The sequence below is a fragment of the Micromys minutus genome (genome assembly GCF_963924665.1).
Source record: "Micromys minutus genome assembly, chromosome: 1".
Lineage (NCBI taxonomy): Eukaryota > Metazoa > Chordata > Mammalia > Rodentia > Muridae > Micromys > Micromys minutus.
Genome location: NC_137969.1, coordinates 121,973,074 through 121,986,065, shown reverse-complemented (window position 1 = coordinate 121,986,065; position 12,992 = coordinate 121,973,074). Strand labels below are relative to the sequence as shown.

Genomic DNA, 12,992 nt, shown 5'->3' with positions numbered 1-12,992 from the left:
TGGACCAAAGGTCTCTTCTTACATTGAACGCCCAGTCTTTTTAAGTTTTAATTGCATTAATTTATCTAGTCTAGGGTGCATGACAGTTTGCTTGTGGATGTCAGGAGATTTTTATAGAGTCAGCTCTGTCCTACCGTGTGGTTCCTGGTGAAGTCAGGCTATGAGTCTTGGTGGTAAATGCTTTTCTCCTGAGCTCTCCCACTGGCACTCAAGGCGGACATTTTCCCAAATGGAAACACTTCCACCCACTAAGCAATGCATTCAGATTTCCTTAACGTATGCCCTCAGAAACTCTGCACAGTGACTGTGGGCTTATTCTAGATATCTTATTGTCTAATCCTTGTTTCTTTACCGTATAGTTCCTCTTATCTGGCATGTTTCCCAGGTTCATTTTATTGTGTTAACATTTCATGTTTTTCTTCCCTGCTGAGAAAAATTCTTTTGTATATTCTACTTTTTTTGTTTGTTAATTAACAGTTTGGGTTTTGGCGATTGTAGTTAATATGTATCAAAAGTAAAATTTCTGAGTCATCTGATTATTGAACATTTTTTAGGTATTACCAACTGGTTACCATAGTGTCTACCCCCTTTTAAATCTTTTTACCAAACAAGTCTGTAGGGTCCTGTTTCTCCGTCTTTTTGAGAGAATAAATATAAAATGATGAATGTGGTATTCTTTTTTTTCTCTTTTTAATTAGAATCATTTTCTAAGTGCTTATTTGCCATCTGTGTACCTTTTGGGAGAGCGATCTGTTCAGATCCTTTAGTACTTGCTTTGGACTGTTGAGGTGTACGTTTTGATGGTTTTGAGATGACGGGCTCATGTAGCCCAGGTTGGATTTGAACTCTGTGTATAACGAAAGCTGGCCTTTATCTGCCTCCTTTCTAAATTCTTGGATTAAAGGCATTCATTACTGTACCAGCAAAGTTTATTTGTATATTCTGGGTATTAAATACTTCTTTAGTATTCATTTAGTTCATTGCATGGTATTGAAGACTTCTTCCTGTGTTACCTGCTGAGTTCATCGGATTTTCTTTTTAGGTGATGTTTGGAGATGTTTACTATCTAACAACATTCCTCATTTGTTGGCACACAATTTTCTTTTTCCCCAGAACATGGTATACGTATTCCTGACAAAATGAATTGACATCTATAATAAAAGGGCTATTTTTTTGGTGTTTTGTTTTCTTGTTTTTTAATAAAAAGGTTTTCCTCCCCTCTTCCATTGTTGTGTATTTTTATTCTTGCTTCATAGTCTTGTTTACTATTGGTTTATAGTATGTCTTGAGTTTGAAAACTGTGACTCCTCTAATTTTGTCCTTCGTTTCTAAGTTCTTTACCTGTGTATTTTCACACCGTAGTTATCGGGGTGGAATACTAAATTTTTTATATTATCTATAGTCAACAGGTGAGAAGAATGGAAAATTATGGTCTCCAGATGAGGAAGTTTCTCCTGAAGTACTAGCAAAGGTATATTTGCTTAGGAATTAATGGCCCTTATGTTGATAAAAGGGAATCCTTGTAGGTATCATGGCTTTTTAATGTTATAGTTAATAAGTTTTTTCTAGTGGGCTGCTTTATTTATTTCTTATTTATTAAGTGTGTGTGTATGTGTATGCGCGTGTGCACACACGTTAGTGTATGCGCGTGTGCACACACGTTAGTGCACACATAGGAGTTCAGGTCCCCTCAGACTAGAGGTAGTTAGATGTAGAGTTACAAATGATTTTGAGTCATTTTATGTGGGTTGGCTGAGCACACCCCTATCCTATGCTATGCTGAATCAGTGTTCTGACAATGAGGACACTTAAATATATGAGCCTATATATTACTTTCTTAGTCATATTTTTTGTCTGATTTTAGTCAGCTTGTCAGTATGTGTGTGTGTGTGTGTGTGTGTGTGTGTGTGTATGAAATGATACTTAGATCTTTAGCTCTTCATATATATTGATAAGTGTTTCAGATAAAAGAATTATTTATTTTATTTATGTGAGTACACTGTAGCTGTCTTCAGACACACCAGAAAAGGGCATCGGATCTCATTCCAGACGGTTGTGAGCTACCATATAGTTGCTGGGAATAGAACTCAGGACCTCTGGAAGAGCAGTTTGTGCTTTTAACCACTGGCCCATCTCTGCAGCCCTGTTTCCGATAACTAGGGCTGCAAATAGTTATGTAAGCTCCAACATTTTAGTTGAGATATTTAAGATGAACCAGATTTGATTTATTCAGTAGTTTTCTGATAATGTAGTAATATATCATCTAAATAATTGTTTTTAATCATCATAGTGGCTATTTTTAATTTTTTAAAGAATTTTGAAGATATTGCACTTTTTATGGAGTTATATTAAAATGTGTACTGATTAAATCAGGATAGTTAGCACATATTAATTCTTTGTATTAAAAATGTCCATAGTGATATCTACTTGCTACTTTGGAATGTAGTCATTGTTAAAATGTAATTATTTAATTGTAATTATATTTAAAGTTGATATTTTGGACAGCTGGTGGTGCATGTCCTCAGGAGGCACATGCATGTGGATCTCTCTGAGTTGTAGGCCAGCCTGGTCTACATAGTGAGTTCCAGGAAAGCCAGGGCTTTGTATTTAAACAAACAAACCCAAACAATAAATAAAGAAATTAATATATAAAAGTTATTCCACCTATACATGTACATTGCTGTACAGTTAGCATCCATTTCTCTTTCCTCCCTCCTACATAATAGAAATTAGTGGTTTAAATGCATATTTTACATGATATACTTTTAGGTCTTAACTGTATCAAAATCTGGAGAGCAAGACTTGAATGAGTTATCAATCATAGGAATGTGTGTCTTTTCTCTATTGTAAATAAGAGTGTGCACAGCTGTGGGACATGTGCGTGCACAGAACAGAGCGTGCTCTTATTGGTGCTCTTCTCTAATTGCCTTGGGGAATAAATTCTCACTGATTAGGATAACAAGTGTCACTAATCAAGTTAGTTTAAATTGGTTTTAATTAGATTTTAAGTAGATTTCTATTTTTAGCATGTTTATATTTTATAGGTACAAGCAATTAAACTTCTGGTAAGGTGGCTGTTGGGTATGAAAAACAACCAGTCCAAATCTGCCAACTCAACTCTTCGGTTATTATCAGCGATGTTGGTTAGTGAAGGTGACTTGACAGAGCAAAAGAGGATCAGGTGAGCTTTCTTCCTTCTAGTCAGTTTTCTTGTACCCAAGATTGGGTGAGAGTTGACTAATATTAAATATTTTAATTGTGCTGTAAGCTGTGGATTTATCTCTCTTGAATACAATGAAGAATATTGGTACATTTTTGTCATTTCCCAAAACTATGTACTTCTGCTAATAAATTTTTATGTAAGATCAGCTCAGAGTTACTAAAACCCACATTTGCTAGATAAGCAATTACTTGTTGAATTTCCAAGTCAAATCACCCCGTAATATGATCGAACAAATGGTTACTCAAAAAAAAAAAAAAAAAAAAAAAGGTTAGGAGAAGTCTATGGCAATTTCATGGAAAGTTTATACTTGCAAAAAGAAAAGAATCGATAAATTAATTTTCAGTTTTCAGTGTAGTGTAATTACTATCTCCTTTTTGTTCCTTACATGAAGACCCTTGTTTGTTTCAAATACTTGATATCCAGAGCATCAGCAATGAAAAATCATGATTTCTACTTAGATTGATGTGAGAGGACACAAATCCTATTTTTCATGCATTTAGTATTTATTGAGTACAATTAAATACTATGTACTATTATGTTATTTAAAGATAACATCAATTATTTTCTTAAAAAATAAAAAATCGACTTGAAGACATCCATACGCAATTATAGTTATTATGTTTAATGCTTTGATAAATTGAAGTGATTGCGAACAATAAACAAAACCCAACACTTTTATGGTGAGTAAATGAACATAAGAAATGGTTAAAGTTGGGTTGGAAATAATGAAAACTTTATATTTGGCATATCTTAACTGTGTGCTGAAGTGCAACTAAGTAGTATGATCTAAACTTAAAGCTTCAGTTTTCCTTATCAAATTGAAAAAAAAATTAGTGAATCTTTGCTTACTCACTGGGAAATAAAATGAATTCTGTCCTTATTCTCCTTAGGAGTTGGTGCCCTGTTTGTAGCACAGTGGAATAGTTTATATCTACCCTGTTAATAGCGATACATCCACACTCATGAAATATGATGAAAGTCATTCAAAGTAAACATAGACCTAATCATATTCTAATCTCTATGAACTTTCCTATATCTGGTTCTTCTTTGCAATTGTCTCACTGCCATTTATGAAATCTGGGATTATGTCGAGTTTCAGTTATTGGTGTAAATGTATATGATGTACAATCTGGATGTAACATGATTAGCTTCTTTTGCTTTGGTTTGTTTAAATCAGTCTTTCACAGTGACTGTATTCTTAACATGGGATTCCGACTGTGATGAACCTGGCTCTTAGCACTGTCTGGTAGAGTAAGTGGGCTCAATCGGTTGGATGAAAAGTTGGTGGTAGAGCATGCTTATGAGCCACAGTGACTTGAACCTTTTTGTTAGGTTCTGAGTTAATAAACACAAAGCAACTGCCTTTATTTGCACATTAAGTTACACTTACTAATCTCAGAGTCAAATGCAATGAGAATTTCATATGTAATGATGGTTATAGGAAATGTTTATTTCTTTTTGTTTATTTATAGTAAATCTGATATGTCTCGCTTGCGATTAGCTGCTGGTAGTGCCATAATGAAGCTTGCTCAGGAACCCTGCTACCATGAAATTATTACCCCAGAACAGTTTCAGCTCTGTGCACTGGTTATTAATGTAAGTGGAAAGCTTATTTCAAACCCTGGTTTTCAGTTTGATTGTATTTACTATTTTTTGAGTACAGATGCACTTGAAATATGAATATATACACCGAAGAGATTGTTTTTTCCATTCTTTCAATAAATCATCATCTTACTTTTTTTTTTAACCAAAGAAAGTGCATGTGTGTGCATTTGTATACATATAAACAATGTTTGCTGCCCATCTCGTGTATCTTTGTCTTTTCCTGATGCAGGATGAGTGCTACCAAGTACGGCAAATATTTGCCCAGAAGCTTCATAAGGCGCTTGTGAAGCTACTTCTCCCATTGGAGTACATGGCGATCTTTGCTTTGTGTGCCAAAGATCCTGTGAAGGAAAGAAGAGCACACGCTCGCCAGTGTTTATTAAAGAACATCAGCATACGCAGGGAGTACATTAAACAGAACCCTATGGCTACTGGTATGTGCTTGATAATTGAGTGTATGTCAGAGGGGCACTTGCATTTCTACTGTAGTTGATACTAAAATGGTTACCTTTAAAAAATGTTAGCATAGTTGTCGTATGTGTAGAAACTAAAATCTTGTATTGAAGTTGTTTATTTAACTTAAATGTTTTGAATAATTGTGTTTCCTTGTAGAGTCCTTGGTGTGCTTTAATATGGATACATTACTCAGATGTTAGAGTAACTTTCCCAGTCACCTGCATAGTAGCACAACTATTAATAGCAGGGACATAGCAAATGGACAAGGACAGCATTTATAAAAGCTCTTGTTAACTATGATGTTTTTATTTAGAGAAACTATTATCATTGCTGCCAGAATATGTGGTTCCATATATGATTCACCTGCTAGCCCACGATCCTGATTTTACAAGATCTCAAGATGTTGATCAACTTCGTGATATAAAAGAGTAAGTCATATGTTTCAGGAATTCTACAAATTGTGTTCACTTAATTTTTATTATTATACTCATTGTAATTTTTATGATTCTAAATTTAAAAAAATTTTTTAAAGATTTATTTATTAAATGTATGTAAGTACACTGTCACCGTCTTCAGACACACCAGAAGAGGGCACCAGATCCCATTACAGATGGTTGTGACTCACCAAGTGGTTGCTAGGAATTGAACTCAGGACCTATGGAAGAGCAGACAGTGCTCCAACCATTGAGCCATCTCTCCAGCCCAAGTCTCATACTCTTAAGGCAGTGAGAATAGTTTATTTTCTCCTAACAGTAATTCTAACACTGTTGGTCTTTGTAAAAGGATCAAGGATCCTACAAGTTAATAGGATAGAGGATTCTGAAACCAGAGAGTTACTGAAATTAATAAAGTGTACATTAGCATGCTGCCACCTTGTTCAGTGCGCGGCTCCAGTGTTGTTAGCATGGTTCGGTATAGCTGTGCTTGTTCAGTAATGCTGCTTTCACACGTGCTCACATGAGGACTGCTATGTTTGTCACATGTGTTTTATAAAAGTATAAAATCAAGGTTTTATCCTGATTCCATCTTTTTATTGTAACTTTGAGGTACTTAATCTCTCTTTTTAAAAAAGAAAGGGAGTTTCTAGAAATTCTTTATGGAATCCAGTGGAGGAGGATTTATATTTGTCACATTTTCTGCTTCACTGTTTTGACGGTCCCCGGTCCATTCTCATCTAGATAGAATTCTGGCAGACATAACAAATGTAAGCACGTTTACCATTCTTGTGCATTCTTAAACTAGCTTATTTTAGCCTAGCTTGGGCTCCTATCAGCTGTGTAGTGAGCATGACTTGAATGTGCACCATCATACCTGGTCGGCTTCAAGCCCAGCGCTTCACAGAATGTTGCCATATTCAGTCTACCCCTCCGGTGGGGAAAAGTAGGTAATCTTTCTTTCAGCATTTCCTTTTTTATTTATTCATTTATTTTTATAAATACACCATCATTGTCCTCAGACACACCAGAAGAGGGCATCACAACCTTTACAAGTGGTTGTGAGCCACTGTGTGGTTGCTGGGATTTGAACTCAGAACTCCTGAAAGAGCAGTCAGTATTCTTAACCTCTGTGCCATCCATCTAGCCCCTAGTAGGTACTCTTATATGTAAATCATCCTGGGAACTGGGCAAAAAAAGTTCATCCCAGACATGTCAGTTTCCCCAAGTGACGATAGTGGTTAGTATGGGTTGGTGTTCACTGCTCTTGTAAACTCATGTCTCGCCCTTTCAGTTTATGTTTTAATGCTCATGTTGTGACAAGAAACAGCAAAAGCAGTTTTATAAGGGACTTAGCTGCATGGTTGGTTACCACTTCATGAGACTTGCTATATCCCATCACAATTTACACAGCAGTAACAAACCTTCAGCATAGCTTGCTTGGTGCTAAAGGTATACAGTATGATGACTTGTTTATCTGTACTGTGGGTTGAAATACATCACAGTGTAAATGTTTATTGAGACCCTCTGTTGCTTTTATGCATGTCATGAAACTATAAGGAATTCTCAGAGCAGGCGTTTCTATTTTAAATATTTTGTGACTTTTTCCTCTTGCGCTAGATATAGTGGATTATATCTGTAGTCCTAACACTCAATGAAAGATGAGTTCAAAACTATACAATGAGTTGGAGGGCAACTTGTTATAGAAGACCCTATCTTTAAAAAATCCACATCATTTGATATCATTAATGAAATGATATGTTAATATTATTCTTTTATGTTGACAGCCAAACTTTTCATTGAAGACTTAGTCCATTGAACCAAAAATCATCTTCGTTTATCCTGTTTAATGTATTTTCTCATTAGGTGCCTGTGGTTTATGCTTGAAGTCTTGATGACAAAGAATGAAAACAACAGCCATGCCTTCATGAAAAAGATGGCAGAGAATATCAAGCTAACCAGAGACGCCCAGTCTCCAGATGAAGCCAAGACAAATGAAGTAAGGCAGTGGATGTCATAGGAAAATACACCAACCAATTATATAATAGTTTAAATTACAGTATTTATTAAAATATTCCTGTAACTTCTTAATTTTTTTTCAGATTTTTTTTTCTTTTTTTCTTTTTCTTTTTGGTGTATATGAATGGTTTCAATGTGTGAAATTGTACCAAGTGTGTGCCTGGTACCCATAGAGGTCAGAAGAGGGGCCAGATACCAGGAAAATAGAGTTATGGATGATTGTGAGTTATCATGTAGATATTGGTAACCAAACTGAAAATATTTACTGGAGCAACAAGTGCTGTTAAGCCTCCTGCCACCCCTCTTTTTGAGAATGGAGGACACACACCGATTAAACATGTCGCACATTCTGGTAGGAACCTCTCTAGGGAGAGAACACGGACACTTTTGTTTTGCCTCTGCTGGAATATAAGTCGGCTGAGCAGAACAGACTGCTGCGGGTGCTCACTTGTGTCTTACAGCTTGGATTTGTACGTGTGATGGAATTGGTACTTGGATCATTATGTTTCTTCTTTTCTTACTCTCTAGAAACTTTACACAGTCTGTGATGTGGCGCTGTGTGTTATAAATAGTAAAAGTGCTTTGTGCAATGCAGACTCACCAAAGGACCCAGTCCTCCCCACGAAATTCTTTACACAGCCTGAAAAGGTAATTTTCTTCATGTGATTTCTCTGTCATAGGAAAAGTGATTTAAATTTCAGTCAATACTGGTGATGAATATTAGATAGTTTAAAGGTCAGATTTTAGAAAGCTTCTGAGGAAAATGGAAGACGGGTAAACTTTCTGCTGCTGTTCTGGTGTTCATTCTACATATAGGAAGAAGCTTTCAGATTTTTAAATTTGGATATTTATTAAAATAAATACTACTTGTGGTTTTGTGTGTGTGTGTGTTTGTTTGTTTGTTTATGTGTTTATGTGTCTTCTGGAAGTTACACCCAGGACCTTGTTGTGTATGCTAGAAAGAAACTCTAGAAGAGCTCTAGCCCCAGCTGAAAAAAGCACTTTACAGACTGGCAGTGCTTTCAGGCAAGAAGTGCTGCGCAGTTGGGATCACGGCACTCAGAACATCGTGAATTCCAGGCCAGAGGATGGAGGGGATGAATAGATATTAGGAATTCGTAGTTCTACATGAATATATTAAATAAAGTTAGCTAGTGAACAGCTTGAGTCAGTACTGGCTCCTTCCACCATGTGGTTTTCAGGAATTAGTCTCAAGATTGAAGGCCTCTAACAATCAACCCCACCCACTTAGAGTGCTTGCTCGCTTTTTCTGCGATCATACGCCACTTTCTTACTTCTTAATGTTGCTTTAAATGTCAAGCATCAGAGCACCAGGCTTATGTGGGGGCGGGGGGTTAAGCTTAAAGCTTTATTTTGTAAAGGAAGTTACATAGCTGAGTTGGGCATGGTGCAAACACTTCTAGTCCTGGCTTGCACTAAGGAGCTCAGGCTAAACATATATAACAGGACTCTGTGCATGGAACAAAGCACAGAAAGAAACAATATAGGTTAACTCCTAGGCACATTTAAGCCCCCTTTTCACATCTGTCACAGCTATGGGCAGATCTTCCTTCCTTCCTTCTTTCCTTCCTTCCTTCCTTCCTTCCTTCCTTCCTTCCTTCCCTTTTAAGATTTTTAAATTATACCTTACTAAATAAGGAAGTTTTTATGAAAGTGTGCAGTGTACTTTACGTGTGTGTGAAATGAAATTAGTAAGACAGTCCTCTGCACTCTACTCCCCTACCCATTTTTCTCCTTGATTAGGTCTTGCTGTGTTGCCAAAGGTGATCTTGAACTCCTGTTGGCATCAGGTGGACTTCTTGTGAATCTTAAGACTAGCCTAGTTAAAAGGCAGGTGCTCGGTTTCTCAATACTAATAACTGAAATGCATTCTGGAGTTTAATGAATAGAAATACCTAGGATAAGCCTGGCATGGTGTGGCAGAAGTATCTGAAACCCTGCAGCTGCTCTACAGGAGACTGCCCCAAAAAGAAAAATTTAAGGTGTCAACAAATAAATATTGTCTTTTTTATCGGTTGAAAAGTAGATTTTATATTAAAGTAGTAATCATACTTTGAACAGTATGAGAAACTAGGAATGAACTAGGGCAGCCAGTTCTACATATAAAGAAACTATGTCTCAAAACAAACCAACTAAATAATTAAAATGTTGAACAGTCAAGGATATTATGCTCCAGGAAAGTTCTTGCCAAGTATGTGCAGTTCTCTGGTGCAGCAGTGCTCACCATGGCCTGGAACCGTGCAGGTCTGACTGAGCAGAGCACATGAGCTCACTGCTGCTGCAAGGGTGCTTGGTTTGTTCTTTCTTTCCACAGGACTTCTGTAATGACAAAAGCTATATTTCAGAAGAGACGAGAGTTCTCCTGTTAACAGGAAAGGTACTCTATACGTTTTGCTTGGGGTTTTTGTTTAATGTGCATTATTTCTGCTATATGCCTCCAGGTTTGTGGGGGTGCATTGTACATTGCTATCTTTTTTGCAATTAACCACTGCTTAGAACCATTGCTACTTATTCTTAAAAGTGGTGTGAAGCTCAAATTTATTTAAAATTCATAGGGTGGATAGAACAATAAGTAGATAAGAAAGACAAATAAGCTAGGTGTTGGTGGCTCATAAATTTAATCCCAGCACTCAGGACATAGCTTTATCTGTGTCAGTCCAGTGCCAGCCAGGGCTACATGGAGAGACCCTGTCTAAAATAAGAAAAGTAAAAGGAAAAAAGAGACTAATATGAAAGGCTGAAGTGATAGGATTACATTTTATAGAAGTAAGGTGATGTAAAAGTGTATACTCAGTAGTCTACTTCTAATTTAGGTGTGTCATGAATTCTGGATGTATGTTTTCTTTCAGTTAAGAAATAAGTAAAGACAAATAGCAAATATTGCCTCATTATTAAGTGAAGGTAATGGATTTACTCTTTTATTAAAAGAGCCATAGGTTTTCAGAATTATCATTCCTGGTAGCTCTCCAACAGAACAAGTACTCTTGCCTTATCACCAAAGCACACGTCTGAGCTCTCTACATTTTACATACTCCTTTCCCTTAGGAGTGAAATAACAAGTGTGTGGTTTTTCTTTCTTTCTTTTCTTCTTTTTTCTAGCCAAAGCCTACTGGAGTGCTAGGTACAGTAAACAAGCCTTTATCAGCGACGGGAAGGAAGCCTTACGTTAGAAGTGCGGGCACAGAGACTGGAAGCAATATTAATGCCAATTCAGAGCTGGGTCCTTCAGCCGGAAGTCGTTCAAGGCAATTTATTTTTCTCTGAATACACTTTGTTTTCTTGTTCACTGCTTGGCTTAACATTTTAACTTACTTTCAAGGCATTGGATCATAGAATGGGTTTATGTAAAAGTATTATAATTAGGATTTTTTTAATGAGACATAAAAGTATAGTGTATGTATTCTGAGACAGACTCTCACCGTGTAACTCTGTTTAGCCTGAAACTTGGTATTTAGGCTAGGTTGGCCTCAGACTCACCTGCCTCTGCCTCTGCTTCCCAGGTGCTGGGATTAAAGGTGCACATGCTCACACCTTGCTTAAAGAGTGCTTTTTATATAGTCAGACTATATGCTATAAACTTGTGGTATGTCTCTTGCTTCAGCCTCTGGAATACTAGAATTACAAACCTAAATACCACATTACATAGCACACCCCAGAAAATAAATTCTAGAACAGCAATTAGTTCTCTGAGGTGAGTGGATATATAGTAATATGACCAGTCAATAAATAAAATTGGTTATTTCTTTGCTGAAATAGAAAGACTTTGTTTTTGTTTGTTTATTTGTCTGTTTTTCTAGTAGGGAACAGAGTTCAGAGGCATCAGAAACTGGAGTTAGTGAAAATGAGGAGAATCCTGTGAGAATAATTTCTGTCACACCTGTAAAGAATATTGATACAGTAAAGAATAAGGTAAATATTATTCCTTTGTTTATTGTGTTGAGGTTTGCACAAGGCAGGGCTGGAGAAATGGCTCAGCAATTACGTACTAGCTGGTATTTCAGAGGACCCAGGGCTTTTTCCTACATGGCAGAGGATAATGTTTAGAAGCCATTTCTTGCCTTCCACGTTGTTGAGGCAAACTCTCGTTTGTGCTGCTCAACTCACTCCAGGCTGGCTGGCCCTGAACTCTAGCCTATTCACCTGTCTTCCATGTTCAGGGTTACAGATGCTTGCCATTAAGTAAGGGGTTTCCTGCTTATGTTCTGGGAATGGGACATTCTCAGCAGTGCTGAGTCATCTCTTTAGTCTTCTTTCCTGTGGTCTTCCTGTTACACTTCTCAAATAACTGGAATTACAGACATGTTCTACCATGATATTCAAACTGAAGCACTCAGTTCACTCATTCAAATCCACCCACCCATCTACCCATCCATCCATCCATCCATCCGTCCGTCCGTCCATCCGTCCATCCATCCATTGTGTGTTACTTAGTATTTATGTACGAATGACTTGCAGTTTTTGTGGATCCCTGGGGGCTTGAATTTACAGTTGTGAGCTGCCGTGTGGGTGCTAGGAGTGAACCCGAGTCCTCTGCAAAAGCATTAATTCCCACCTCCCACTTTTCTTTCTTCCTTTTTAAAAAAATTTAATCTTGTTTTATGTGTATGATTGTTTTGCTGTATATGACAGTGTAGCACATGTGTGACAAGTGCCACAGTGTGCAGGAAAGAGTATCAGATCCTCTGGAACTGGAATTTCACATGGTTCATAAGAGTAGCAAGTACCCTTAAGCCCTAAACTATCACTTTGCACCCCTCCCCCATGTCCTTCCAAGTGTTTTATCAGGAAGTAAAGCAGTGAAACATAATAGCAGTAGCAGGTGACTCAGATCTTGCTTCAGTATGTACTCTGCCTGATTCATTAACTTTCTGTTTACTTGATCCTTGAGAAGTAGCTCATCTTCCACTCCTAATGCAGGCAGGAGTGGCTTGAAACAACAGGTTACTAGACAAAAGTCAGGGCTGTCTCACTGCCATTAATTCTTGCAATACAGACAGCAGTGTGTCTGCTTACTGTGGGATCCCTGTACAGAACTAAGTGGGCTGGGCATACAGAAGCTTAAGATACACATACGGACTGCAGCAGACATTGATCACCTATGCTTAACATAGGCAGGTGTAGTTCGTTCATGGCCTTTGTGTCTTCATTATCTTCTACCTAAAAATAAGTGAATTTTTTACACATCGGGCTTCCTCCTTTCCTTCCTTCGTGTGTGTGAGCAGGAAGAAGGGGTA

At 37.3% G+C, this 12,992-nt stretch overlaps 1 protein-coding gene across 2 annotated transcripts in view; it reads left to right on the top strand.

Moving 5' to 3' along the window:
- PDS5A (PDS5 cohesin associated factor A) overlaps positions 1-12,992 on the top strand; it is a gene marked incomplete at its 3' end in the record, with an annotated part of 92,490 nt that overhangs the window by 69,151 nt on the left and 10,347 nt on the right. Inside the window, exons 22-31 of one of the 2 annotated variants that reach the window (XM_080931604.1) lie at positions 1,403-1,471; positions 3,045-3,181; positions 4,696-4,819; positions 5,058-5,262; positions 5,598-5,712; positions 7,585-7,717; positions 8,266-8,385; positions 10,073-10,135; positions 10,858-11,003; positions 11,556-11,667. In XM_080931604.1, coding sequence (XP_080787730.1) covers positions 1,403-1,471; positions 3,045-3,181; positions 4,696-4,819; positions 5,058-5,262; positions 5,598-5,712; positions 7,585-7,717; positions 8,266-8,385; positions 10,073-10,135; positions 10,858-11,003; positions 11,556-11,667 — 1,224 coding nt within the window. The remainder of the gene's footprint in view (positions 1-1,402; positions 1,472-3,044; positions 3,182-4,695; positions 4,820-5,057; positions 5,263-5,597; positions 5,713-7,584; positions 7,718-8,265; positions 8,386-10,072; positions 10,136-10,857; positions 11,004-11,555; positions 11,668-12,992) is intronic. The other variant, XM_080931605.1, reaches the window with a different exon arrangement.